Raw genomic sequence first — 26,625 nt, 5'->3', positions numbered from 1 at the left:
GCCCGGGGCTCCCGCCCACCCGTTCCCATGGCAACGCCCCCTCTCTATGGTAAGAACAGGGAGGGGCGACAGCTGCGCTTCCGGCCTCTGGCCCCGCCCCCGAGCGGCGCAGACTGCGCATGCGTTGAGGACTCCGCGCCTGCGTCGTCGCCTCCTCCCGGCCACATAAGGGCGGGGCGGGCGCGAGCCGTGCCTGGCGGCGGCGCAGGCGCGCCCCGGGCGGAGGCGGTGCGCAGGCGCGGTGGGCGGTGCGCGGCGCATGCGCAGTGCCGAGCCCGCCCCGGCTGAGGCGAGTGTCGGGGCGCCCGGTGAGCGGGGCGGGGCGCCGGTGGCGGGGGGGGCCGGGCCGGGCCGGGCCGCGCTCCCCGCCGGGAGCCGTCTGCCTCCGGTCCTGGCGGGGGCAGCGGCCGGGCTCGCGGTGGGGCCTGGCGCTTCCCTCGCCCGGGGTCCGCCGTGGGCCGGGCCCGGGGCTGTGGCGGGGTGTCTCCCCCCCCACCCCGCGCGGGCTGCGGGCGCGTTCCCCTGTCCGGGAGGGAGAGCCCCGCCGGTGCTCCCGTCTCCTCACGAAGTGGTGTGCGAACGGGGCCGCCCAGCCGGCAGCGGGGCGGTGGCCCTGGCCGGGGCCCGCCGCGCCCCTCGGGCCTGCCTCCCTTCCGCCTGCCCGGGGGCGCCGGTGGGAGCTGCGGCCTGGACTGTTGGCGGGGACCCGGCGCTGTGGGTGAGGAGAGGTGCCTCCCTCCTCTCTGCCTGCCCCCGGGGGGGGTCTGTGGGCTCTCTGGCCTCGCTTGTCACTGGGGCAGGGAGCCCGGCGCAGGCTTTCGTCCGAGGCACGCGCCGCAGGGTCCATCTGCGGCTGGGACCGGTCGTATCTCCCGTGTCTTTCAGTGGGTTGGGGCCAGCTTAGCTCTGTTGGGCTCTCTTTCACAGAGGTCGCGTTTAAACAATTTACTTTCTCTATAAAATCGCCCTGAATGGTTTGCTGTGCCCCAAACCCGGTTAAGCGTTCTGGAGAGGCGGAGCGCCGCAGCTCAGCGGCAACGCTATGGAAGCAGCTGCGTCTGTCCTGCTTACGGGACCTGCATGGGGATCTTTGCAAAGCCCCGGCCTTGGGGTCCGCTTACGGGGGTCGCTTTGCTACCTGTGTCCTCGCTCTCCTTTACCGTTGGCATCCTGGCGGGGTAGGTGATGTAGACTGGCAAGCAGCGCGGAGGATTGGCAGCCCTGAACCCCAGCTCTGCTAACGGTGGCAAATTGCTTCAGCCCTTGTTTTTGTTTCAGGATCAAATTATGCTCTGGAAGCAGGGGACTGTGGTTTTTTTAGCGGTGATCTCCTCAGCGCTCAGTTTGTCTAGTCCTGGTCAGTCAGAGATGTTTTGGTATCCCAAGTGCCTGCAACACCCTCTACGTATTTCCCTTGGCAGGAGCCTTGTGGGGCAGGACTGTGCTGTGCAGCTCGTGCTGAAGAGGGTGAATTGAGGCCTGGAGGGTTCACGTAAAGGGGTCGTGGTTACAGCAGAGAGTTTAACGAAGGCTCTGGAGGCCTCGGCCGGTCCTGAACAACTCCCTTACCCTCTCCTTTCATACCAGGGGAGAGCAGCAGAAAAGCTCTTTGACTTCTTGTCCATCAAGTCATATAACTCCTCTCTCCCCAGATTTTTTTTAAAGTTACAAGAAGTTGAAACAAACTGCTCACAGCCTCCCAGAATGGCAGACCAGAAGCGCCTTGCCTACTCCATCATCCAGTTTCTACATGACCAGCTACAGAATGGGGGTCTGTCTCCAGATGCTCAGGAGAGTTTGGAAGGTAGGTGGCTGTATGCGCTTCCCTATTCACGTGTCTAGGTCTGTCAGCCCAACGCTTGAGGAAACTTGGACACTGTTGCTCTCCTCTGCCTCTTACTTGGCTGGGCTGTTCCTAACATCAAACCTTGCTCAAGACTTGAAATGAATTTGTCTTCCTGGGGAGGTACCCCAGGGCGTTAGGGATGCTGATTGCTTATCTGATTTCTTGTTATCTCTTTCAAAAGCAGATTAGCTCGAGGAAGGGATATACCTGGGATCAAAAGCCTCCCTGACCCTGGGTTTGTGACTTAAAAGTTTTATCTTAAATGAGGTGGAGTCAGGAGGCTCGTAGTGTAAAATGAGAACTTTGTGGCTGCGTGGAAGTGTTTTATGCTTGCGGAGTGCTTTCCCTGTTCTGCTATCAAAATGCTTTTCCACGCCACGCCCTGGAGTATTTATACAGGCTTTTTCAGAGGGCTTCACTGGTCGTGAGAGCACACTGGTCTTAAAAGATCCACTTAAGGAGCTTACGCTTTAGTCTTTGGCCGGTACATTTGTCCCACTGAAGGAGAGCACAGGCACGTCTGCAGAGTGTTGGGTACATTCCTGGGCGAGGCGGGAGAAGAGGGTGGGAGGAAGGGTTTGCTCCTGGTGCTTTTGGACTGTAAAATATGGCAGAGTTTTGTAAAACTGAGGGCTGTTATGTTGCTGGGGTTCCCCTCTGTGCTGGGAACAGCTTCCTGACCAGGTGCCTGATGAGGGAGGAGGTGGGGGCAGCCGCAGCCCCCACAGGACCCGGCGTTTCATGTCCGTGCACCTCTGCGTGGCCAAAGTGCTTCACAGAGCAGCCACCCTCTGGCAAGTGACCACCTCCTGAAACATGCAGATCTCTCCTTGCTCTCTGCCACCCGTGGCTGTGGGAAGGCGAGTAAAGCCCCAGTTTGATTAACTTCTGCCCCCAGCACCTGCTCTGGAGTCACCTGAGGGGACGGGAGTTGTGACTGACTCGATCCAGGAGCTTGGTCTCCAGAGCTGAGGTTTGCCCAGCTCTGAGGTTGTGGCAAAACTTGAGGATATGGCCCAAATATCGAGTCTGGTGTGTGGAATTGTGGTTTAGGGTGGGTTTTTCTTTCCTGGTATGTTCAACAGTAAGAAATTCAGGTGCTGTGGGAGGAGGCTAAGTATTTAGATGGAATGGGGAAAGCTGATTACCTGACTCTTCTTGTCCAGTGGCCATCCAGTGCCTGGAGACGGCATTTGGTGTCTCGATGGAGGACCAAGGCCTAGCTGTGTCCCAGACTCTTCCTGAAATATTTGAAGCTGCTGCAGGAAAGGTGAGTGAGTGCCCGAAAACATGCGCTGAGTTTCAATTTAAGCAGCCGAAGCAGTGAGCTCTGATTTCTGTGGCGATGCTGCCCCCTCGGAGGCGTGTAGGAGTGAAATGTTTTGGGCTTGACAAGCCAGCGCTTGGGAAGGGGGAGGTGTAGTACATCTCAGTGGGAGTCCTTATTGCAGCACAGCGTTCTCCCTTTCCTTGTAAGGAGCCTGAACACATCAGAACAAATTCGGAGCCCATCACCCCCTCTGAAGATGACATAGCTGAAGCCGAAAGACTCAAGACTGAAGGTAACCTCCTCTGGAGCTGGTGTATAATGAGGTTTAGATGATAATGGGGAGGGAGGCTTAATTCACTCGGCGCCTGGGGAATGCTTGGAATGGGGAAGAAAGCAGATGGATTCAACCCTTCCATTTCTGCTTGTTTCTCTGCTTGTGCTCCAGGAGCGTGTGTAGGTTGGCGTAATTTAGCTGCCACAGAGCCTAGATAGACAGCTGGGTCAGCATTTTCTTCTGCATCCTAAGCAGCCCGCGCTTCGTAGAAAAGGGCTTTCCTGTTGAGCTCTCCTCTGCGTGTTGCCTTTTCTCTGCCATGCAAGAGGGCACGATTAGTGCTGAAGCACAACGGAGAGCTTTCTCTGAGCCAAGGCACTGCAGTGCTTTTCAGGATGCAGCGCTGCTTTGGGGAGGCCTCAGGTGTGCCCGAGGTGGGAGGACAGCCGAGGGCGCTAAGGGGGCTTGCGGGATCAGGCAACCTGGAACTGCCAGGACATGGGTCCCCTACCTCGCTGCCGAGCATGACTCTCACTTGCAAGCACTTTGACCGGCACAAGCTGCAAGTGGTTGGTTTTTCTCTCCTGTTCTATTTTCTTAAGTAGAACGTAGATCCAGGCCTGTTGCTTTTGTTTGTCCCCATTTTTCACTTGTTCGTGAGCCTTTCTGCCATCTCTTTAGGAAATGAACAAATGAAGGCAGAAAACTTTGAAGCTGCTGTGTCTTTCTATGGAAAAGCAATTGAATTAAATCCATCCAACGCTGTGTATTTTTGCAACAGGTACTGATTATCTTTCTTCACCCTTGTACACCTGTGTTTGTTCTTACTACTTAGATATAAGACTCTCGAATGGTCAAAATCCCTTTTCTACGATTCTGTAGACTGCTTGTTCTGTTGCTTGCTCTTTGTGTGTTGGTTTTCTTTTTGTAAGCTCATAGTGACACATTCCTGTGCCTCCTGCCAGCTCTGTGCCCTGGCGTCTCTAGATAGGATGGGGGTGTGGAAACAAACTCTATTAGGCACTTGAGGAGATAGAAGGATGCCAAGCAATACTGTCTGCTTTCATGCAATTAACTCTAAGTGGGGTAGAGAGCCCAGGTTCGAGAGGCTGCGTTGATAACAAAAACAAAGGAGTGAAATGAGGCAAGTTGAAGGCTCGTTGCTGAGAACTGTGCAAGTTGATGTGTGTGCAAAATTGGGTATGCAAGCGAATTTCCTGTTTTTCAGTTCTAAGCAAAAGTGTTTGGAAGTTGGCGGGAAGGCAGTTGTTGAATAAAACAGGCTTCCAATCAGGATTTGTTTTAGTTTGTGCTTATCGTGAGTACATACGTACAGCCGGCTACAGGAATCGCATGTCTGCACACATGCTAATGACATGGTGAGGTGTTTCTTGGGGCAAGGAACTGCAGCTGGTGCTTTTAGCTAAGCTTTGCTTTAACTGCATGAGGGTCAGTCCCGTGAGATTTTGGGCAGGTGCCCTGATGCCTGCGAGAGCTGCGAGATCGAGCCTTGAATGAGCATGTTATGGCTTCGAAAACAGTTTTCCCTCTTACGTGGAGTGTGTGGGGAAATGGATGAAACAAGTCGTTATGACCAAGAAATCAGGGCATAAGGGAAGCTGAGAGAGACTGCGCTAGCAAGCGTGATACTTGTGTGCCTCCCCAAAGCCCAGGCTCCTCTTGGAAAGCCCATAAAGAGGAGTGAGAGCCTAGGTTTATTTGCAGTAGGAGCAGAACGTGGAGCTGGGTGTTTGGATAGCAGCCTGCTCACCTAGATATGCCCTGGATTCATGTCAAGTTCACACTTGACTTTGCCTTGTACAACAGGAGACTACGGAGAGGGAACAGGGGTGACCTTAATCAGCGTATTCAAGCTGGTAAGTCTTTTCTGCATGTCTTTCTCCGTTCCCTCCAGAGCTGCTGCATACAGTAAACTAGGAAATTATGCCGGAGCAGTGAGAGACTGTGAAAGAGCTATAGGCATTGATCCAAACTACAGCAAAGCTTATGGCAGAATGGGGTAAGTAAGAGCAGGGGTTTTTGTGCCAGAATTTTAATCTCAAAGTGCCTAGTGGCAGTGATATCATCAGTGGTGTTCTGCCCTGGAATGCCATGCAAAAATACCTAGTGTTTCACCTCTGTTGGGTGTGGAGGAAGCCTGCAAGTGCTTCTCTGTAACTTTTTATTTTATTTCCACTTTAATAGCTTGGCCCTCTCCAGTTTAAATAAACACACAGAAGCTGTTGTTTACTACAAAAAAGCCCTGGAGCTGGATCCGGACAATGACACATACAAATCAAATCTTAAAATAGCTGAACAGAAAATGAAGGAGACTCCTAGTCCAGTAAGTTCTGAAACTGATGCTTGTTATATGTGGGCAGGATTAGAAGGAGGCTTCTTCACCGTAAGCGCTAACAGGTGCTGTCTGGCAGAGCCTCGATGACCTGGCTTGTGTTTAGAATACAAACCTTGCATGCAGACAGAGGGGAGATAGTTAATGAGTCCTGCTGTGAACACTTCCACTCAAATCCGGAGTGGGTAACTTCTCTTCACTGCCTGAGCATGGTCACCTTGGGCTTATTTGAAAGAGCTGGAAAATGGCTGATGAGAAAGGAGTGTTTTGAAGCAGCAATTTTGCCTTAAGCACATTTCTTAAAGTCACTACTCCTAAAATCCAGCTTTTTTCTTTTTCTAGTGACCTGTTAGCAGTACTAAAAGGGCATTTTATGTGGCTTTTTCTTCTTACAAATATTTAAGAAACCTGAAGGTTTCCTAGTCAGAAAGCTGGTGGCTGCACTGCTGACATGCTCTGTGCAGGAAGATGTTAGCTTATCATTTTGAAGGGGATTTTAATTTTCTAAAGACTTCTCCAGTGCAAAGGTGACCAAGTGGGTGTGTTTAACTTGGCAGTTGCAGTGGGTTACAGCTGTACATCGCTAATGTGGCTCAGCTGGTGAGAGGTGATCAGTAAGCCATGTAATGCAGACATCTGCCCTTTGACTCCCTCAGTGAGCCTCCCCCGAGGCTGTCTGACCTCACAGGAAGGGCACGGACAGAGCCTCTTCCCTTTGTTGTGGTTGAAGGCCAGACTCTGATAACACCGGGAGTAAAGTATTAAAGTAATGTTCATTGTAATGTGCATCGGGAAGTGAGAGGATGTCGTCATCTGCCTGTGGCTTCTTTATTCTTACAGACTGGAGGTCCGGGAGGATTCGATTTAGCTGGCTTGCTGAACAACCCTGGCTTCATGAGTATGGTAAATTTGGACGCAGATCACAGCCAGGCTGTGTCTGGTCTGTGCGCTGGTCTGTTCAGGATGAAATGTCTCGGTACATGGCTTGGGGAGCTCCCGTGTCTCTCTAGCAGATTTGTTTTCATTTCATTTCTTGGCTTCAGTGTTGCTGTGAGGAAACTGTGCTTGTATTTCATTAAGGTCAGTCAAATGAAGAGCCAGTGTCTTATTCACAGGCTTCTCCTTGCGATGTGCTGGATGTGGAAAGGGTGCCTGTTCTGCATTACCAGCCTCGTCTTGTGTGTTGCACTGTGCTTCTCATAGCTATTTTTGTCCTATTGATCTGTTTCCAAGTATTTCTGCCTTCGCTTTGTTTGTCGTTGAATGGCACAACATCTGCATATCTACCCAGTCATTTCTGACTAAATAGGGTGTCATTTTTTTCTCCCCTCTTTAAATAGGCATCTAACCTAATGAACAATCCACAAGTACAACAGCTGTAAGTTTTTGATCCCGTCTTGTATTTCCTCTTTGAATCCCTCGTTTGAGGCTCTGTGTGTTTGGCATTTGCAGTAGGTCTGGACCGGTGGGAGCGGGAGGGTGCTTGGGCCAGAAGCATGGAGGGCAGCCTTTAAACCAGACCAGCTGCCTGAGCTAGCCTGTGTTTTGAGTGCTCTGGACTGTGCTGAAGAGGGATCTTAGGATAAACGTTTGCAGAAGGGGGGCAGGCTAGGTCATGGCGCTGGAGTTGGGTTTGGGAAGCTCGGGGTCGGTTTGGCTCTGCTGCGCAGTATTTATGTGACCTGGAGACGGGACGTCACAGCTCCATCTCCGCTAGAATGAGAGCATTTCCATTCTTCGTGCTACAGGGTTATGAGGATCAAATCACAATGTTTGTGAGATGCTTAGGTAATATAAAGTCATAAAATTAATAAGGCACGTACCTCTCCTGAGCACAGGTGGGCAGTGAGTTAGAGACCTTCTGGAGCTCACCCTTTGATTACCATATGAGATAATTTGGCTAAAGGGCTGAACGTCAGCCACCATTTCCATTTGCTTCTGCCTGCTCCTTCCGCTGCCGTTGCCAGCTGAGGTTCTGTGCCAGATGCAGCCTGAGGACTTCCAGAGGAAGGGGCTGCGTAGACCCAGCGTGTTCTGGGCTGTTCACCGTGCGTGGATCGGTGTTTAGGCTGTCCTGTCAGTAGATCTCGTTTGATGCAGAGCAAGGAAATAGCTTGCGTGAGGAAGGGCAGTGTTTTAATTAAACAAACGTAACACAGGGCTTGCACGCAAAAGGGGGAATCTCTGGGAATACAGTAACTGACAGTATTAGAAATATTTCTACATGTTGTGCAGTTCAATGTTACAGTGACTCTTCTGCAGTTAATGCACAAAAAGTTGTTGCAGAAGATTCCCTTGCAGGTAACTTCACAATCAGTGTGGGAAGGTGCTCCCGTTATCCTGACAGTCCCCTCCCAGCGTAAACCAAACAATTTCTGCGGGTTTTTTTTTCCTGCCCTGAGCAATATCTTATTTCCTCAGCATGTCCGGGATGATTTCTGGTGGCCACAACGCCATGGGAGCAGCAGGCACCAGCCCTTCCACGAATGATCTTGCCAGCCTCATACAAGCGTGAGTAGAGAGCTGGGTGTTTCCCGTTGCCTTGGTCAGTAAATGGATTTGGGTTTTTTCTGACTAGAAGTGGAACCTTAATTTACCAGTTGAGGAAGGCTTAAATGTTGGGTGAAGTACTGCCTCTTTTGGTGATGTGAACTAGTTGTTAGAGTAGAGTTTTGACAATCGGCTGTAAAGAGTTTCCTAGCACCAGACCGTGTTTGTGTGTGTGAGCACTGATAGGACTGTTGCTTGTTCTCCTTCAGGGGCCAGCAGTTCGCTCAGCAGATGCAGCAGCAGAATCCTGAACTAATAGAGCAGCTACGGAGCCAGATTAGGAGTCGAACTCCAAGTGCCAGTAACGAAGATCAGCAGGAATGAGCACTCCAGGTGAGGCTGTGGCCGGGAGTGCTGCTGTACTGTGGCCAGCTGAGGGGGAATTTATGTATTTTGGCTGCAATATCTGTCTTGTGCCTTAATTTAGCAATTTGGTGTGTCTCCCCTCTGTACAGCCTGGGTTCTCTGCGTCAGTACTGCTGGTGCTGTGCCTCAGATGCAAGGCTCAGCCCTGAGGAGTGGTGAATAAGAACTTCCCTCACGCCTTGTGTGACTGACAAACGAGTTTCATTATCTAGTGTTCGTGGTGGTTAAAGGGACACTTTATTTTCTTTAAAGATTGAATTTGCAAATGTCTTGTCTTCTCTCTCTGCAGCGCAGTCCGTGGGAACTACGTTCTTTGCTTTAAAAACTGGAAGCCATGTGCGTGTTGCCATTTCTTGAGTTGGAAGTGTCCAAGAGGGGGGAAAAATAATGGAAAAACAAAATACTTTATATGACCTGCATGTTAAAGACAGATTCACGCTTCCTTTCCCTAGTCTTCGTCCCCGCTCCTCCCCCTCAGCCTTTCCATTAGTCTTTTTTTTTTTTCTTCTGGAAGATCCAGCAAGCTGAACACAAACCAGCACCGACAGTCTTTCTAAAGAAACTCAGAAAATTAACTACACTGTTACATTTCTATGTTATTTGCTACATGGGAATTTTTTAACCCGTTTTTGAAGAACGATGCACTCTTCACTACAGGACGTCTTCACTTTTCTGCCCACGTGCCACTTCAAAGAAGTGTTCGAGTCCTACCTAACCCCCATCCTGCCCCGTTTAATCTTCCTGCCGGTTACGAGACAGTACTGCTTGAACACTCTGGAGATCTCGGGATCTTCTTGCCTCCAGGAACAGGGTTTCTGTTGATTAGATTCACTGCCTTTCTCATTCAGGTCTGTAGCAACGTGGCCAGTGTCGTCAATACGCGGGGGTTTGGTGGTCGCCTCTCAGAGGTTAGTGTAAATGTGTCGGGGGGAGGGGGGGTTGGGACTGGCCGGGTAGAACGTGCCCACGCGCGACTGCTCCTCTGGTGAGTGTTTCCAGGTACACTTCTTGGGGTTCCTCCCCAGTCCTGACAAAAACTTGTCTAGTGTTTAGTAATTATGGCTATGTTGTTGGAATGATCCAATCTGTGAACTAGTCAGGTGGACAGTGAGAAAGATATGATGTTTTTGGTGTTTAAAGGGGTTTTTTTTTTTCCCTGCTTTTTTAATCTTTTATGCATGTAAGTAATCAACCTGGTTGACTGTGCTAACGGTAGGAACAGAGGGCGCCTGAGCAGAGAGCAGGAGGAATAAAAATGCTGCTTGGATAGTAAGAAATCAAGCGGCTGCTGGTTCAACGTGGGGGATTGGCCTCAGCGTATGGTGTGTGAGATGGGGGGGGGGGGGGAGCTCCTGTAGCCAGCTCGAGGGACCCGCAGCTTTCCACCCCTCTAGAATTACCCGCGTCCTTCCTGGGGTGAGCAGAAGGCTCCTGGCCAGTTCCCCTAAACTAAAAGTTCACTAGTTGAGGCCAGAGACTCTTCCATCGACCTCGGAGTTGTTTTTAAAGTAGTTGTTTGATTTGTGGTGGGGAAGGCGTGTTCACGGCCTGACTGCTGGGCAAAAAAGGCGGGCAGGTGTGAGATAGAAAACGCCCTTTCAGGAGACCTGGCGGTGTGAGTGAGCAGGTGTATCTGAAGGTTAATACCAAGAAAAGAATGATTTGTAAATGCTCCATAAAGTAATATGTGGTTAATGTAACTTGTGAAGAATAAAATATTTGGACACTTTCTTTGTTATCCCTCTTGCCCGGGTGACTGAAGGGTCCCAACGCCGCTGACCGCAGAGGCTTGTGCGGGGCCAGGGCTCCGCTCCCTCAGGGCTGCGAGGCGCAGCCTACGGATGGGTTTTATCGGCCCCGTCCAGTTCTCTTTGTTCTTCCCTGCTGAAATGTTCCTCCTGTGTATTTCTGCAGCACGGAGATGGGAACTCTTCCTTTCCATGGCCGCCCCCCTTTAAGTTCTCTGTAACCTGGGACTGTAGGACAGCGTGGAAAGGAAAAGCTCAAGGATTATTGAAAAGAAGGAAACTGCAGGGATTTTTTCCTCCTCTTTTTCAGACCGTTTCAGGGCTGCCCCCCCCCCCCTCCTTACCCTCCTTGCTCTGTTGTAGCTGCAATATTTCCTCGTGTCTCTCCACGCTTTTATTCTCATACCGCTGAGTTCAGTGTGCAGCTCTCCCGGGGAGGGGAGCGCTCCTGCCCGTGTCAGGCCGTAGCCAGTCCTCGATGGAGGAGGAGGAAGGATCGGCTGGCAGAGCAGGACGCTGGGTTTGGGGACGGGCTCCGGGTGCCACCCGCCTCCCTCTGCCTGCGGCTGAACTCGCAGTGGGGAGCTGGCAGCCCGCTTTCGGCGGAGCAGGTTTCCTTCCAGACTCCCACACTTCCTAACTCCTCTGGGGAGCATGCTGACAGCAAAAAAAAAACCCTGGTATTTTTTTTTTTTAGGTCCACTTTTGCTCTGCAGCTACTGGTTTGTGCTATTTTAACCAAATTTACGTGTTTCTTTAACTAAAAGCGGCTGAAAACCTGCAGCAATAGGGAATGTAGCGGTGGAGGATGCTCGTCCCTGGCTGAGGGTCTCCTCCGCCGGTTTGGCCAGCTCCAGGGTGACCCCGGACCCCGCTGTTTTCCCGGGGGGGCGGCTCCGGCCCGCTCAGCACCGGCCGCACCGGACAGCTCTGCGGGGCCGGCGCTGTCCCGGAACCCGCCGCCGCGGTCCGCGTTTCCCGCGGGCGCTACTCGGCGGCGCCCCGCAACGCCGAGACGGGCGCTAGGAGAGGTTCCCCGCAGGGCGTGGGCGGCCTGACGGGCGCGCCTCGCGGCCAATGGGCAGCCGGTCTTCCCGCCGCGGCCAATGGGAGGGCGTCGTGGGCGGGCGCCGTTGCGGAGGCCGCCTGGACGGGGCGCGAGCGGGAGCCGGCGCGTGAGTGGGGGGGCCGAGGGGAGGGGGCCGTTGCCGGGGTAACCGGGGGTGGCGGTCGGGGTAAGGGGGGGGCCGGGGGCGGGCGGTTTCGTGAGGTAATGGCGGGGCTGGGGGGGACCGGGAGGCGTTACGGGGGTAACGGCCGGGCTGGGGGGCTGTTGCTGAGGTAACTGGGGGGGGGGGGGGGGTGTCGGTGGCGGGGTTTTGGGGTGCGGGGTGACAGGGCCGCCCGCCCCACGGCAGAGCGGGGCTCCAGGCTGGGCCCCGTCCCCAGCTGTGAGGGACACCCCGCTCCCAGCAACCCTTGTAGCCCCCCCCCTCCCTCCCTCCCCCCAGTCTCTACGGCCTTTTGGGGCGCTCAAGCAGGCTTAGGCCCGCTCTGGCGGCCTGGGAGGAGCCCCCCCCAGCCAGCACCCCCCCCCCCCCCTTCTCCAGGGTGACCAGGGTGATTTCATAGTGGCTTCAGGTGTTGGGAGGTGCTGGGACAAGCGCGGCTCTGGGGGAATCCGGGCTGGTCTCTGTGCACTGGCAGTCAGCACCGCGCTGTCTTTGCTGTGCCGGTGTGTTGGGGGCATCGTGAGCGTGTGTTTTTAATAGAAAAACTGAGATTTAAAGGCTCACGCATAAGGAAACCCTTTTTTTCTTCCACAGAGGGCTGTCCGCTTTATCTAATAGCCACTAAGCCGAGCAGTACCTGTCCTCAGTTAATTCTTTGTTACAGAAGCTTTTGGGCTGACAAAATAATCCGGACGTTGGCAGCACTGGCTCCCGAACGCTGGGCTGTCGGAAGGAGCAGGCGAGGAGAAACACAAGGTATTTCTTGTACTTACCGCTTCGTTTTTTGCTAAGCTGCTTTCCGCCCCAGGTCAGGGGGCACTGAAGGGCGGCTGCTCCACCTGCTGTCGAGAGCTTGAGGCTTTATGCTGCTTTGGGGGCTGTTGGTGAGTTAAAAAAAAGAAAAGAAAGAAAAAAAAAAAAAAAAAAATTAGGTTAGGGGGTTTCTGAATTTCTGAGTGGAAGCCAGGCGTGTTCCAGGGGAGGTGTGAATTCTGGAAAAGGAGGTTTTTCCTCCCCTCCTCTGTCCTGGGAGCTGCCTGCCTGCCTAACGCAGCGGGTGTGGGTGGTGCCTTCGCACCCAGCAGGTGCAGCCGCAAGCTCTCGTGATCTGTGATCCCAAGGCATCGTTGCTAACATCGTTTTCTGAGAGAGTTCGTTTGAGAAGCTTGGCATAACAACACACCGTCGCCATGCGAGGTGAAAACCTTGTCATTCTGTTGACGCTGAAACTGCAGCGCGTGCTTTACAAAGGCGGCGTGACTCGTTAGCTGTGTCAGCACAGCGCTGATGAGCGTTGGCAGTCCTGGAGTCGTCGTCTCTGGAGAGGGAGCCTGCTCGTCAGCCGCAGTGACAGGCTGCCTGCTGCGGAAGCCCTGACAACGTACACCGAGATTTCAGGCTCTGGACTTGTTCAGACCTGGCTCGTCTGCTGGGTTCACCAGGGAGTGAGTCAATCAGTGTCATCTGAGCAGGGTTTTCTTCTGATGAACATCGCTTCCCGTGGATACCCAGCTGAGAACCAGACCTGCCGCAGATGGCCCGACCGCCATGACCTCTTTGTTCACTCCTGCTTGAACTGCAAACTTGGAAAAAGGCTTTAAACTCCCTTACCAAGTACAGAGTCATTCAGTCTCCCACTTCCCTTTCAATAAAAGCACCGTTTATGCAGTCCACTGCGCAGAAATGGTGATAGTGATTAATACTGTCAGCCCTCAAGGGAGACTTTAGCCTCAGGAATCTTCTGTATTAAAATTAATTTGCCGCTCCAACAAGCAGGTATCCAATTACTTACCTTGTCCATCACGGGTGCGGGTGTCAGCGTGGCTGGAAGCGTTCTGTGTTAGTTCGTTACCCTGATACACGCTGCAGTGTCTCGTCAGTGCTCGGGGCTCTCTGGCAGCCCTTACCTGGGTGACCTGCAAGAGAACCTTCTCGAGGTGCCGTTGATCTGACTTTGCAAGTCAGTTCGGTGCAAGTGAAAGTCAGTTTCGGTAAGCGAAATCCTCCGAGGTGCTGGCTGTGCTGCTGCAAGAACGAGCAGCAGTAGAGGGACCTGTTCATGTTTTATGTATTTTTATAAATAGATTTAACATTGTTGATTTTGTAAAATGATTTTAGGAAAACCAGTTTCACTGCCGCTGCATGTAACCTGAAGGGAAACGCTTTTACATTTCGGATTGAGTCAATTTTTGTGACCTAGGCAACTCACATCTTGCATTTTTCTCTGGTGTGAAACAACCTCTTCCTCTTTTGTTACACCCTATGGACAATAGAGAACCTTGCAGTGAATTTCTCCATAGGGGTTTCCCTTTAGAGACGTGCGTATTGATCAGCAATCGAAACTTCCACTGACTCCTGGTACAGAGCAAACAACCGACTGTAGAGGCTGCGACCCACCCTGGCGAGATGGTGACGGTGGCTCAGGAAACCGAGCAGGGATGAATCCAACCGTCTAGATTCAAGGGCAGTACGAAAAAAACCCGTGTGAACGTTGGAGATCTTTAAGTTCGTTTCTGGTTGATAAAAAGCCACCAGCTCAAGCCCATATTCATTTCTCATGGTTAAAAACCAAAGACTTGATCCTTTGGTTGGACTCAGGTGGATCTTTCTGCAAGATCAAGTGTTTTGTGTCTGTCACTGTGTAGGTGTTTCAAATGAAGTCTCTAAATCCTGAGGCTGTGCCAGTTCTGTGTGGCCAGTGCAATTCTTACACGGTTTTTAAGCTACTGGTTGCTGCAGTTAAATTTTCTCTTCTCTGCTGTTCCTCTACCCCATTGTGCGTGAGGTGCTGCCGCTGTCATCTCCACCCGTTGCCTCTGGGGAGTTAAGGTGATGCCTGTACAGAGGCTGGCATGCGCTTTGGGATGCAAGGTGCTGTTCTGCACGGTATATGCTTATCTAGGAAAATCTCTCGTTTTACTCCCATCCACAGGTACTGAGCCCAGGAGCACCTTTCCCTCGAGGTCTGTCCGTGCCGTCGCCTGCCGATGCACCCGCTCTAACAGCGGCCGGAGGGACCCCCACCAGCTGCCGTCCGCAGGGCCCTTGGCGGGGAGCGTTCCCCAGGAAGCACGATGAAGATCGTGGTCGCCAAAGTGCTGTGTCTGCTGGGCATCTGCGTCCTCATGCTGGCTGGGTCCCTTCTCCCCGTCAAGATAATTGAGGCTGATTATGAGAAAGCTCATCGCTCCAGGAAGGTTCTTGCCCTCTGCAATTCTTTTGGAGGAGGAGTCTTCCTGGCCACCTGCTTCAACGCCTTGCTGCCTGCCGTGAGAGAAAAGGTAACTGCTTACGAGCAATTTTAATGAACCTGTGCCACTGAGTATGTTAGGGACCCCTGGGCGGGGGGGAACCAGCCTCCCCTCTCCTGCCCTGCAGGAGCCCAGGCCACCAGACCTCTGCCCCTGTGGAAATGGAGGTGAAGGGCCTATGTCTTGTCAGAGCGGCCCACGAAGCCTGCTCAGAAACGGCTGTGCTGTGCCTGGTGCTTCAGATCACGAGGGCGAGCTGCGCCCGCTTCCCGTTCAGCTACTGCTGACTGTCCGGGTGGAGTAACTGGAGATTTTTTTTGATGCAGAAGGAGGCTGAGCATCGCCTGGGGTGTGAGGCTCAAACTCCTGCCATTTAGCGTGTGTTTAAAACACTTCCAGACAGCCGCTAACCTTCTGCTGGAAGGGAACTAGGTTCCCTGTCTCTTACGCTGAGGCCTGTATACAAGGGTATTAAAGCATCATGGATCAATTTAGTTCCATTTAGAGTTGTGTGAACGCAATAGGAATATTCCCCTTTAGAGGGACGAAGGTGATTGATTCACTGTAGATTGTTTGCTTCCTTCCAGCTCGATGAAGTTCTCAGGCAGGGGAACGTGACCACGGACTACCCGGTGGCTGAGACCATCATGATGGTTGGCTTCTTTGTGACGGTCTTTGTGGAGCAGCTCATCTTGACCTTCCAGAAGGAAAAGCCTTCCTTCATTGACTTAGAGACCTTCAACGCCGGTTCCGATGTCGGGAGCGACTCTGAATACGAGAGTCCCTTCATCGCATCTTCCCGAGGGCGCGCGTTGTACAGTGAACTCGGTCACCACTCCCACAGCCACGGCCTGAATATCCAGGAGCTCTCCCGCTCCAGCCCCTTACGGCTCATCGGGCTGGCGTTTGCTTTGTGTACGCACTCCATCTTCGAGGGACTGGCCCTGGGCTTGCAGGAGGAGGGCGGCAAAGTCATGAGCTTGTTCCTAGGAGTTGCCATTCACGAGACGCTGGTAGCGGTGGCATTGGGCATCAGCATGGCCAAGACCTCGTTGCCCCTGAAGGACGCTGTGAAGATGGCTGCGACGGTGAGCCTGATGATTCCTCTGGGCATCAGCATTGGGATGGGGATTGAGAGCACCCAAAATGCGGCCAGCAACATTACTTCCCTGCTCCTGCAAGGCATCGCGGGGGGCACTTTCTTGTTCATCACCTTCTTTGAGATCCTTGCGAAGGAGCTGGAAGACAAGAACGACCGTCTCTTGAAGGTTCTCTTCCTGGTGCTGGGCTACACAGTTCTGGCTGGGCTGGTCTTCTTCAAGTGGTGAGCATGAGAGCGATGGGAAGCAAACCTCACCTCCTCCCCTTGCAAACGGCACCGGAGATGAGCCGCCGCTTCAGCCAGGGGGGGACACTGGAGCTCAACAGCCGAGTGAAACATCACGGTCCAGGCGGCATTTCCATATTGAGCTGAAGAAGGAGAATTTCTTCCTGTGTGCTCAGAGGGAGGTAAAAATGAGGAGTGTCCCAGTGTAGGTGTCACAAGGTATTGTCCCTGCCTGTTGGGTCTGCGGGTGCAGCAGCTTGTGCGGAGACTAGTCAACACAAACATTAAGAATCTGGTTCTAAGGCTGCCTGCAAAGAGCTCGTCGGGCGTGTGGCTTCCTGTTAGGCTGCGTAGCCAGCCCCCTCCCTCCTTCCCCTCACATCCACTGCAGAAACTGTGGCTGAGAGGCTGCTTCCTTCGCTCTCGGGCTCTGAGAAGGTGAGAAACAATAACGGAAATAAAGTCAAAAGCAGGTGGGATCATGGATCGCACAGCTGCACTAAGCTGCTTTTGCCAGCTTAGTTTTGAGCAAAACCTGGTTGTAATAACTGCCAAAAATAACATCCCTTCTGGGGCCGCTCGGTGTGCCTGGTGCCGCAGCTCCCCCCGAGCAGAGCTTCCATTTTAACCCACAAGTGGCTCTGGGAGCTTTTGTTTCTCAGAGTGATTAACAGAAGAAACGAGGCCAAGCCGTGCCACATCCCGCGCTTCGTTCTCTCCGTCTCATCCATACGTTGAGCGTTCCCTAAAGAAAACCTCCAGCAGCGTGTTCGTGTATCGTTTGAAAATCCTCAGGCCCCTGTCTGAAGGCCCGTCTGCAGCACTCGGCGCCATTAGTTTGTAAGAAACGGGCAGCAGCAATTTCCAGCGTTAATATTTTAGGGCAAGTGCTTGTGTTTTAAATGGTCTGCGGTGAAAGGGGTTTAGCAGTCACCATCGAACACGTCTTCGGGGCTGCTCCCGGAGCCTCTGCTCTCGCTGTCAGCAGGCTCACGTGGCCGTGCTGTGTGAGCGAGAGCTGCGCTACGGGGGCTTTGCAGGGCGTTTTGTCGGTGTCTTCAAAGGAGAGAAATCTCTTCCCTGGGGGTTTATGAGGTTGTGGAAGGGATGATTAGAGGCACTTGCAATCTGACTGCGCGCGAGCAGGTCTCTCCCTGTCTCCAGAGCGCGGCCCCCGGGGAAGCTCAGCGTGCTGCGGATCCCGTCGTCATCCTTTGGGTTTGCCCTCCGAGGCGAGGAGCTCGGATCAGAGGCTGGAGCCGGGAACCTGCCCCTCCCCGCTCCCTCCCGCGGCTGTAACGCAAGAGAGCGGCTCTCACTCCGCAGCCCGGCAGGGTAACGCAGCCGCGCTCCTCGCCGGCCTCTCGCGGGGGATGCATTTTAATTAGACGTAGCCTTCGCTTCTGCAGCAGCTTCCGCAGGCAGAGCAAAGCTTTTTGGAAGCGCTGATGGAATTATAACGATGTAGAGCAGGGTTCGCCATGGCGCAGTCCCCGTTACCGTGATCCGAGCGGGAAGAAGGATGGGTGAGACTGTGAAGCAGCATCTTGGAGCCAGTGGTTGGCACAGCTGCAGCATATGGAGGCTGATGAGGATCATCTGACGGTTCCTGGTGCTCGGTATTTTAATTGCTGCAGCATACCAAAGTCAATTAATCTTGCTTTGAAAAACCTGGAGTGGAAGGAGGGAGGGAGGGTTATTTTAGGCCTCGGATGACACAAATTAGCAGGGCCTGATGAGAATGTAATTCGCCTCCATGTGGTAAAACCTCTGTGTGTTATTTCACTTCTCGCAGGCAGCTCGTGCAGAGCAGCGTCGCTCCCATCGGGTGTTTCTCCGTGCTGGGGGTCGTCCCGGGCAGGTGGGACGAGGCAGGGGAGCGGTGAGGTGGGACGCCGTGTCGGGGAGCACAGCGCCGAGTGTCCCTTCTCGGGTTCCTGCCTCTGCCTCTTAGTTTCTGCAGCTAATGTTTTTCTTGTAGGGTTTTTTTTTTCCCCCCCATATCTGGGCAGATGTGAGCATCTCCCAGAGTACTGGTGAAGGGAGGAGGGCCCGGTGTATCCTAGCACCCCCTTCCCCTGCCTCACCTTCCTCATCCTTCCTCCCGCCTGGCCCCATCTGCAATCCAGGGGCTGATGTACTAAAGCCAAGACAAGCTGTTGATGCGAGGAGGTTTCTTTAACCAGCGCCCAAAAGATCATTAGGGATCCGCTAACGCGAGTGGGGATCGGGGATCCCCCCCCCCCCCCCCCCCCGCCGTGGTCCCTGTGTCTGGGGTCAGTGTGACAGTGGGGGGAGTGGGCTGGAGCCTCCATTTTATACCCTTCCTTCTTCTGGTGGAGTTTGGGCTCAGAGCTGGCCGGGGGAGCGGGGAGAGGCTGAGCTGTCACCCCTCTTCCCGCCTCCCTGGGGGGGCTCCCTGATGCCTGGGGGGGGTGGGGGGGGGATGTTTATTCACCTGTGAGCAGCGGAGTGCAGCGCTCCTGGGTTGGTTTGGGAGTGGAGAAGGATGAGCCCCATCTGCTGCTCCCAATAAAGGCTCTGGCCTTCTCCCCTTTGTGTCGCTTGTTTGTTTGAAGCCCCCCGTCGCTCCGCCGGCTGTTGGGTGCCTGGATCACGCAGCGGGCGCACGTACACGTCCCCGGGGTGGGCCGAGCCCCCCGGGGAGTCAAATCCCATGGGGGGGGGGGAGAAACTGGGTGGGCGGCAGCACGGGGCTGCCGGCCAGACCCCCACAGAGCTGCGCTGAGCTCGGAGGGGGAACGCGGGGGCAGGACCCTCCAGCTTCCCCCTTCTCCTGCCCCGCAGCCTGCTCGGCATCGGCGTGATTCAGCCCTGCGTGTGCAGCCGCCCCGGCGCAGCCGGCAGCGTCCCCGTTGCGTAAGGCTTGGCGGGGAGCTGGGGACTGAATGAAACGGAGGAGGAGCCGCAGCTAAAATGATCAAGGAAACTCATTCATTTCCTCTAACGAGTAGTATCCGTCCAGCTAATAACGCGGCGGGGGACTGCAGGGGTGGGGGGGCGCCCGGCAGGGTGGCTTTTCATCGGGGGGGGGGGGGGGGGGGGGAGCTGCGGCTGCCCACCACCCCGTCCCTGCGGCTGCTGGCCGGGGCCCTGTCCCTGAGGGGGGAAGGCTGGTGTCCCCCGCGGGGGCCCGGGGGGAGAGGCGGTCACAGCCCCCCCCCCCCTGCTCCCGCTGGGCCTGGCAGCGCTTCTCAATGGGATGCGTGTTGACAGCCACGTGGGTGCTGCCATGGCCCCGCTCCTCTGCCGGCAGCTATTAATAGCAGCTGCGGATTTTAATTGCTGCTGCTCCGGAGTGAGCGTGAGTCACACAGCCCGGCCTGGCAGCCCCCGGCCGCGGTCCCCAGCGCCGGCAGACCCCGACCTTGGCAGGGACCTTCGAACTCCCGGAGCCCCTGGTCGCCTCAAGCTCCGGCCCCCCTGTCCCCCATGCCGGCTTTCCTCCGGCAGCAGAGCCCCGCGGCTCTCGGGGGGCCGTGCCTCGGCTGCAGGACCCTCGGAGCAGGAGCCGGCCCCTCCGCCGTGCGGCCTTGCCGGGGACGGTCAGCCCTTGAGCCCGTACCACCAAGCTGCTCAGGCCCCGATCCCACTCGGCCAGTGGCGGCGGGGCTCGGCCGGCACCGGGGAGGTGGGTTGGGGGTCCCACAGCCCCGCCAGGTGCCACCCGAGGACCCCCAGCATGTCCCCTCGCAGGGGGGTTGTGGCCCGGGTACTGCTGCGAGGGGCAGCTCTGCTCCCGGCCAGGGCCCCTCCGGGGTTTTGGGGCTCCTGACCCCGCTCTGCCACGGCACCCGGGGAGGGGACGCTGCGGCTGGTGACAGAGCCCCTGTGGTGCCACCGTGCACGGGCTCCTGGTCCTGTGCTGGTGTGACACGGTGGCAGCGCAGGCAGCTGTGTCCCCAGGCCCACTGCCTGGGCCACCCCCAACTGCCACGGGGGCTCACGACACCCTGCCGCTGCCTGCACCCCGCCAGCTCGGGGTGTCGGCGTCCGTCTGTCCTGTCTGTGTGTCCCTGCGTACCCCCGTCACCATCTGTGGGTCTCTGTCCCCATCCTCGTGTCCCTTGGCTGTGCATCCCTGTCTGTGCATCCGTGTTCCTCCTCTTGTCTGTCTGTGTCCCCAGCTGTGCCCGTGTCCGTGTGTGGTCCCTGTCTGTGTGTCCACACACCTGTCCGTGCGTCCCCATCGCTGTCCGTGCGTCCCCGTCCGTGCGTCCCCATCCCTGTCTGTGTGTCCCTGTTCCTGTGTCCCCACCCCTGTTCTTGTGTCCCCATCCCCGTGTGTCCCCATCCCTGTCCGTCTGTCCCTGCCTGTGCGTCCCCATCTTCATCTGTCCCTGTCTGTGTGTCCCTGTCCCCATCCCCGTCTGTCCCCCATCCCTCTCCGTGTGTCCCTGCCCGCACATCCCCATCCCGTCTGTCCCCGTCCGTCTGTCCCCATCCCTGTCCGTCTGTCCCTGCCCGTGCGTCCCCATCCCGTCTGTCCCCGTCCGTCTGTCCCCGTCCCGCCCGTTCCCGCCGCCGCCCCGTCCCGGAGCCGCTCGGGGCTGGGCCCGGGGGTCCGGCGGCCCCGGGCGGGGCGGGCGCGGCGGGCGGGGCCGGCGGCGGGGCGGGATCGGCTCTGCGGCGGCCGCACCGAGCCGAGCCGAGCCGAGCCCAGCCGAGCCGGCCCCGCCGCACCGAGCCGAGCCCAGCCGAGCCGGGCCGGGCCGAGCCCCGCCGCGCCGAGCCGAGCCCCGCCGCGCCGAGCGGACCGGAGCCGCCGCGCCGGGACCGCCCCGGGCCGGGCCATGCGCTGAGGCCGCCGCGCAGCCCGCAGCCAAGGGCGGATCCCGGGCAGGACACGGTGAGGCGGCGGGCACCGCAATGCGACCGGCGCGGCGGGGAGCCGGGGGAAGCGGGAACGGGGCAGCCGCCTCCGGCGGGGGGAACCGGGGGGGGTGGCCCCCGGCAAGGGCAGGGCACGGCTGGGGAGCGGGGCCGGGACCCCGGCCCGGGGCGGTGGGACCCTGGTCCCTGCCCCTGCCCCTCCGGCCGGCCCCTTCCCTGCCCCTTCTCCTGCCCGCCGTCTCCATCCTGCCCCAGCCCCTCCATCCCTCCATCCTGCCCCTGCCTCTGCCCTTCCATCTCCATCCTGCCCCTTCTCCTGCCCCTTCCCCTGTCCCTCCATCTCCATCCCACCCCTTCTCCTGCCCACCATCTCCATCCCGCCCCTTCTCCTGCCCCTTCTCCTGCCCCTTCTCCTGCCCCTCCATCTCCATCCTGCCCCAGCCCTCCAGCCCTCCATCCTGCCCCTGCTCCTTCACCTCCACCCTGCCCCTGCCCTGCCCCTGCCCTCCATCCCGACCCCCAGACCCCCCACCTGCCGTTTGTCTCCCCCAGCACTGGGGGTCCGAGTGGGAGGATGCTGGGGAGTGCTGGGGGGGGGGTGCAGAGCCCCCCCGGGAAGGATCAGTCCCAGGCTCTGCCCCCGGCTGGTGGGTGGCCCCATCCCCGGGAGCCGAGGGGAGGCCGTGGTCTGGACCCGCAGGCACAGGGGGCTGTTTGGGGTTGGGGCGCTGCTGGGCAGAGGCCACAGAGGCCTTTGGGCACCCGCCGGGCGCCGTGAAGGCCCGTCCAGCCCAGCCCCTCGGCCCCAACGCCCCACACCGTGGCCGCGAGGCCGGGGGCGCTTTCGGCTGCGCCGCGGGCAGGTGGGACGGGCAGGACCGTCGCCAGCCCTGGCTGAGGTTTGACATTCCCACGCACTGGCTCAGCCACGGGCCCTGCTCCGTCCCCGTCCCCCGTGTGCCAGTGACGCTTCCGATGTGGTGGGATCCAAGGGGCGTTTTTCTGCCCTGTGCCCGGGGAGCCTACAATGGGACGAGCTCCTCGGGTGCTGGAGGCTGCGGTGATGGGCTCCTTCCCCGGCTCCCAACCCCTTGCTCGCCCGGCTCTCCAGGCACCAAGCACCCGCCCGGGTGTTTGGGGATGTGCCGGGGTATTGGGGCTGCTTGCGGGGTCCAGACCCTCCGGTGCTACGGGGTGGGGTTGCAGCGGCCGTGGGAAGAGGCTGGTTCCCCCAGAGGTGCCCGGGGATGAGGGAGCTGCGGTGCCCGGGGCGGCCGCCAGCACAGGGCTGCCCGAGGCACTCTCCCGTCCCCCCCTTCCAGGCCCGTCGGTCCCTGAATTGAGGTGGAGGGTGGCGGGAGCGGAGCTGGCTGGGGACAGACCTGACCCCCTCCAGCATCTTCCCCGCAGCAGCGCCCAGGGGCCCCTCCCCTCTTCTCCCGCCCCGCTCGTCGCCTGTGGCGGGCGCCTTCGGAATCCCTGTCCCACGGCAGGTTTAACGGCCCCGAGGGTCTGTGATGCTCCCGCGTGCGCCGGGGACACCTCATGGGGCAAAGCTGGTGCTGCCCAGTCCTGTGCTGCAGCAGGGAAACTGAGGCAGGGCCTGGCCGAGGCGGTGCTCAGCCTGGGGCTCAGCATCAGCGGCTCTTTGTGCCCCCTCGTTTCACACCCCGGGGCCACATCGCTCGGGGGGGGGGGCACAAGGGGGGACCCTGCCCGGGCCCGTGCATCCCCTGCGAGCGGGCACCGAGGTTTGGCAGCACGAGGGCGGCCATGGGGGTCTCCGAGCCTGCAGGCCACGAGCCCGCAGCCATGCCACACTCTCGCCTGGTGCCCACGTCTCTCCACTCCCCGCTGCATCCCCGGGGTGGGAGTGGAGCAGAGGGGTGGCACAGGGCGGCATGGCACAGGGTAGGACAGGGTGGCACAGGGTGGCAGGGCACGGCGCGGGGTGGCAGGGCACTGGGCAGCGTGGCAGGCGCCGAGGTCTGTGCGTGAAATGGCACCTCCGTACTTGGCAGCCGCAGCAGCCGCACGTGGGAGAGCCGGAGGGGCCGGTCAGGGGCTCCGGGTACCACCGGGTCCTCGCTGGGCCGGCAGCTGCCCCACGGGGCTGCTCCTGCTGCCCGGGGGCTCCGGGGGTCCCGCAGGTGCCTGGTGTCGCCCCCCCCAACCGCAGGCTGCCCCGGCAGCCTCGGCCACAGCTGCTGTGCCGGTGGCCGCGGCTCGGCCATATGGCCGCAGCGGGCGGCTGGTAAAAATAGCAAATGCTGCTGCACCCCAGGGGCGGTGAGTGCCATCCTGCCCCGGCCGCCCAGCAAGGGCGTCTCAAGGGCACGGGGGGGGCCAGGACCCTCCAGTTGCGTTGGCCCGGTCGGAGCAGGGGGGGCTGCATCTCAAAGGGGGCTGTGAGCCAGGGGCAGGGGGGGCTGCCCCATTCCCCCCGCGGAGTAGTGCCCGGGGTGGGGGGGGTCCATCCCGAAGCCCCCGCTCCTGGCATGACGCCTCCCTCTGTCCTCTCCCTTGCAGCGGCGACAGCATCTCCGGGGCAAGATGCCAGAGCAGAGCAACGACTACCGGGTGGTGGTGTTCGGCGCTGGCGGCGTGGGCAAGAGCTCACTGGTGCTGCGCTTCGTGAAGGGGACCTTCCGGGACACCTACATCCCCACCATCGAGGACACCTACCGCCAGGTCATCAGCTGCGACAAGAGCGTCTGCACCCTGCAGATCACCGACACCACGGGCAGCCACCAGTTCCCGGCCATGCAGCGCCTCTCCATCTCCAAGGGCCATGCCTTCATCCTGGTCTTCTCCGTCACCAGCAAGCAGTCCCTGGAGGAGCTGAAGCCCATCTACCAGCAGATCGTGCAGATCAAGGGCACGGTGGAGAGCATCCCCATCATGCTGGTGGGCAACAAGTGCGACGAGACCCAGCGGGAGGTGGAGAGCAGGGAGGGGGAGGCCGTGGCCAAGGAGTGGAAATGCGCCTTCATGGAGACCTCGGCCAAGATGAACTACAACGTCAAGGAGCTCTTCCAGGAGCTGCTGAACCTGGAGAAGAGGAGGAACGTCAGCCTCACCATCGACGGGAAGCGCTCCAGCAAGCAGAAGAGGACAGACAAAATCAAGGGGAAGTGCAGCATCATGTAGAGCCCCGGACTGGCCCCCACCCCCCCCCGGTCCCCCCCTCTCCCCCCCCACGACTGGACGTGGCATCGCAGCGGGGCCGTCCCCTTGTCCTCCATGCCATCACTGTGACTGTGCGGGGACGCCGTGGCGCGCCGGTGGCGTGGACTGCGCTCGCCCCAGGTCTGGGGGCGAAGACGGGGCGTCCCGCCAAGCCGAGGGATGCTCGACCGCCCCGCGCCCGGCACAGCGGGACCGGGGACACGCGTCCGGGCACCGCCGGGGAGCACACGGACGCACACACCCCCACACGCACTCTGCAGCTCAACCGACGGCACCTGCCAGTCCCCGTCCCCATCCCCGTCCCCTCCCTGGTGGGGGAGCCCACATCGGTCCTCGTGGGTGGGAAGGACGGTGCAACGTGGGGGTGTTGGTGTCACCCTTGGGGACAGTCGCACGCGTCCCAGGCCCTCCCCGTGCCCCCGTCCCCACGCCATAGCGCTCTGCTCCTGCAGGCAGAGACCCGGGACGGGAGCAGCCCCCGCATGGTGCCCGCTGCCCCCGAGCCCCCAGCCCCGTTCCTGGCACCGTGGCCCCTCCTGCCCCCGCAGCCTGGAGCCTCCAGCCCCGTCCCGGCGCCGCAGCCCGGAGCCGCCAGCCCAAGCACAAAGCATCGGGTCCGAGGGAGGTCCTGACCCAGCACAATCCTGGTGAGCTCCGGCCCGAGACCCCCGGCCCCGCGGCCATACGGGCCCCCCCCCACCCCCCGCTGCCCCCTTCCCGCACAGGATGAGCCCCGCAGCCCGCCTGGGCCACGATGCCACGGTGATGGGCGCTGCTGTTCCCTGCCGCAGTGCCCCGCCGGCGGTCAGCGTCCCCTCGCTCCCGCAGAATCCCTGCTGGGGGTGGCCCGGCCCCACACCCCGGGGACCCCCGACCCCCCCCCTCCGACCCCCCCCCAGCTCTGGTGCAGCCCTGCTTGTTCCCCCCGTGGCCGGAGCGGGGCCCCCGCGCTGTCACCAGCCCCTCGTCCCAGCGGGGTTTGTCCCCTCGCTCCGGCCCCGCTCACCCTCCACCGGGGCCCTGGGGCTGTCCCCGAGGGGGTGTCCCCGAGGGGGTGTCCCCGGGCAGGCTGGGCCCCTGCGCTGCGCCCGGCTCCCCCTGCCCCCAGCTTTTTACAACACGACCCGAGCGCCCAGGGGACAAGGTGACATTACGATGTAGCCTTTATTCTAGAAATAGTCTTCCTTCAATAAAGAGATGAGAAATGCCCCTGCGTCCCCGCGGAGCAGCACCCGGCCGGGGGCTCGGGACCAGGTGGGGAGGCCACGGCTCGGCCCGAAGGGGGTGAAAGGAGGGGTGGGGGTGCATGCGTGTGCACGCGTGTGCACGCGTGTGCATCCATGTCGGTGCATGCATGACGGCATGCAGGCACAGGTGCGTGCGCACAGCGCGTGTGCAAGCACGCACACACGCGTACAAGCGCCTGTGCCGATGCACATGCACGTACCGCGTGCACGCACGTGCCGTACCGTGCGCACACGTGTGTGCCTGCGTGCCCGCGCGCCCCGGCAGCCCCCAGCCGCCGGTGGGTGCCCCCCGCCCCTCGCTGCCAGCGCGGGCTGGCGGCCCCGTGGGGAGGGGGTGGGAGCGCGGTGCGTGCGTCATCATGCCTGTTGCCATGGAAACCACCTGCTCCCCGGGCGCGGGAGCCGCGTGGGCACGTGGGCGCGGGCGGGGGGGCGGCGGGGGGAGCGGGGCTGCCGCAGGCTGCAAGGGCCTTGGCAAGGGCACGGCTCCGTGGGGATGTCACGGCTCCGTGGGGATGGTCACGGCTCCGCGGGGATGTCACCGCTCCCGTCCCCACGTCCCTCCCATGGGCTGGGGGCAGCTGGGACCTTCGGTGGGCGCCAGGGCGGGAGAGCGGGATGGGCACACGCGGGCGCAGGGACGCTTGGTGCCGGTCCCCACCCGCTGGGACCCCCTTGGATCCCCCGGGACTGCGGAGGCCCAGCCCAGGCAAGGCTGGGGGGGCTCACAGGTATTTTTTTGGGGGGGGGGGGGGGGCGGCCCCCCGGGCACTGTCACACCAAAAGTCAGGACTCCTGCGTTGAGACACCCCCAGCGTTCACAGCTGCTCTGCAACGCCTTCCGCTTGGGGACAGAAAATCTCTGTCCCCCCATTCCCGGGTCTCCCGTCCCCCATCTCTGTCCCCCCGCTGTCCCCCCGCCCTGGCCAGTGCGGATGGGGACCCGTGCCCGTTGAGTCACCCCGGAGCAGGAGAGGCTCTTTGGGGGCCCACGGTCCCGCTGCAGTGTGGGGCGTCCCTTGGGATGCTCCGAGGGATGTCCCTCAAGGTGCTCCTTGGGACGTCCATCAGGATGTCCCTTGGGATGTCCCTAGGGATGCTCTTGCTCTCAGAGAAGG

The 26,625-nt window shown here is 58.9% G+C and overlaps 3 protein-coding genes across 6 annotated transcripts; all 3 read left to right on the top strand.

Moving 5' to 3' along the window:
* The first annotated feature begins 254 nt into the window (after nt 1-254).
* Nucleotides 255-10,388, top strand: SGTA (small glutamine rich tetratricopeptide repeat co-chaperone alpha). Of its 3 annotated transcripts, none has more exons than XM_076359567.1 (12): nt 255-308; nt 1,653-1,804; nt 3,013-3,116; nt 3,324-3,408; nt 4,072-4,171; nt 5,306-5,410; nt 5,596-5,734; nt 6,584-6,646; nt 7,084-7,121; nt 8,165-8,254; nt 8,503-8,626; nt 8,949-10,388. In XM_076359567.1, the coding sequence occupies exons 2-11, from the start codon at nt 1,705-1,707 to the stop codon at nt 8,615-8,617; spliced, it is 939 nt and encodes a 312-aa protein (XP_076215682.1). In that variant the 5' UTR covers nt 255-308; nt 1,653-1,704; the 3' UTR covers nt 8,618-8,626; nt 8,949-10,388. The 3 variants fall into 3 exon arrangements, with proteins under 3 accessions (XP_076215682.1, XP_076215683.1, XP_076215681.1); XM_076359568.1 differs by lacking the exon at nt 255-308 and adding an exon at nt 622-718; XM_076359566.1 differs by lacking the exon at nt 255-308 and adding an exon at nt 1,158-1,178.
* A 1,147-nt stretch (nt 10,389-11,535) lies between these two features.
* On the top strand, nt 11,536-16,696 carry SLC39A3 (solute carrier family 39 member 3). 2 transcript variants are annotated; one of them, XM_076359492.1, is made up of 4 exons: nt 11,536-11,582; nt 12,304-12,395; nt 14,572-14,920; nt 15,478-16,696. In XM_076359492.1, exons 3-4 carry the CDS (start codon nt 14,714-14,716, stop codon nt 16,216-16,218), a joined length of 948 nt encoding a protein of 315 aa, XP_076215607.1. In that variant the 5' UTR covers nt 11,536-11,582; nt 12,304-12,395; nt 14,572-14,713; the 3' UTR covers nt 16,219-16,696. The 2 variants fall into 2 exon arrangements, with proteins under 2 accessions (XP_076215607.1, XP_076215606.1); XM_076359491.1 differs by having other exon boundaries at nt 11,543-11,582; nt 12,234-12,395.
* Nucleotides 16,697-21,018: 4,322 nt separating this feature from the next.
* Nucleotides 21,019-24,240, top strand: DIRAS1 (DIRAS family GTPase 1). Its single transcript, XM_076359199.1, has 2 exons — nt 21,019-21,087; nt 23,601-24,240. Exon 2 carries the CDS (start codon nt 23,625-23,627, stop codon nt 24,219-24,221), a length of 597 nt encoding a protein of 198 aa, XP_076215314.1. The 5' UTR covers nt 21,019-21,087; nt 23,601-23,624; the 3' UTR covers nt 24,222-24,240.
* The last annotated feature ends 2,385 nt before the right edge of the window (nt 24,241-26,625 follow it).

The sequence above is a fragment of the Aptenodytes patagonicus genome, chromosome 25 (assembly GCF_965638725.1).
Source record: "Aptenodytes patagonicus chromosome 25, bAptPat1.pri.cur, whole genome shotgun sequence".
In the NCBI taxonomy this organism is placed as follows: Eukaryota; Metazoa; Chordata; class Aves; order Sphenisciformes; family Spheniscidae; genus Aptenodytes; species Aptenodytes patagonicus.
This window is presented reverse-complemented; position numbering and strand designations above follow the sequence as displayed.

Excerpts from the sequence above, each read along its gene's own strand:
- DIRAS1 (XM_076359199.1), top strand. The coding sequence starts at position 23,625 with ATGCCAGAGCAGAGCAACGACTACCGGGTGGTGGTGTTCGGCGCTGGC.
- SGTA (XM_076359567.1), top strand. The coding sequence starts at position 1,705 with ATGGCAGACCAGAAGCGCCTTGCCTACTCCATCATCCAGTTTCTACAT. Across the intron at positions 5,735-6,583 it reads TGAAGGAGACTCCTAGTCCA|ACTGGAGGTCCGGGAGGATT; the intron begins GTAAGTTCTGAA and ends TTATTCTTACAG. Across the intron at positions 7,122-8,164 it reads AATCCACAAGTACAACAGCT|CATGTCCGGGATGATTTCTG; the intron begins GTAAGTTTTTGA and ends TTATTTCCTCAG.
- SLC39A3 (XM_076359492.1), top strand. The coding sequence starts at position 14,714 with ATGAAGATCGTGGTCGCCAAAGTGCTGTGTCTGCTGGGCATCTGCGTC. Across the intron at positions 14,921-15,477 it reads TGCCTGCCGTGAGAGAAAAG|CTCGATGAAGTTCTCAGGCA; the intron begins GTAACTGCTTAC and ends GCTTCCTTCCAG.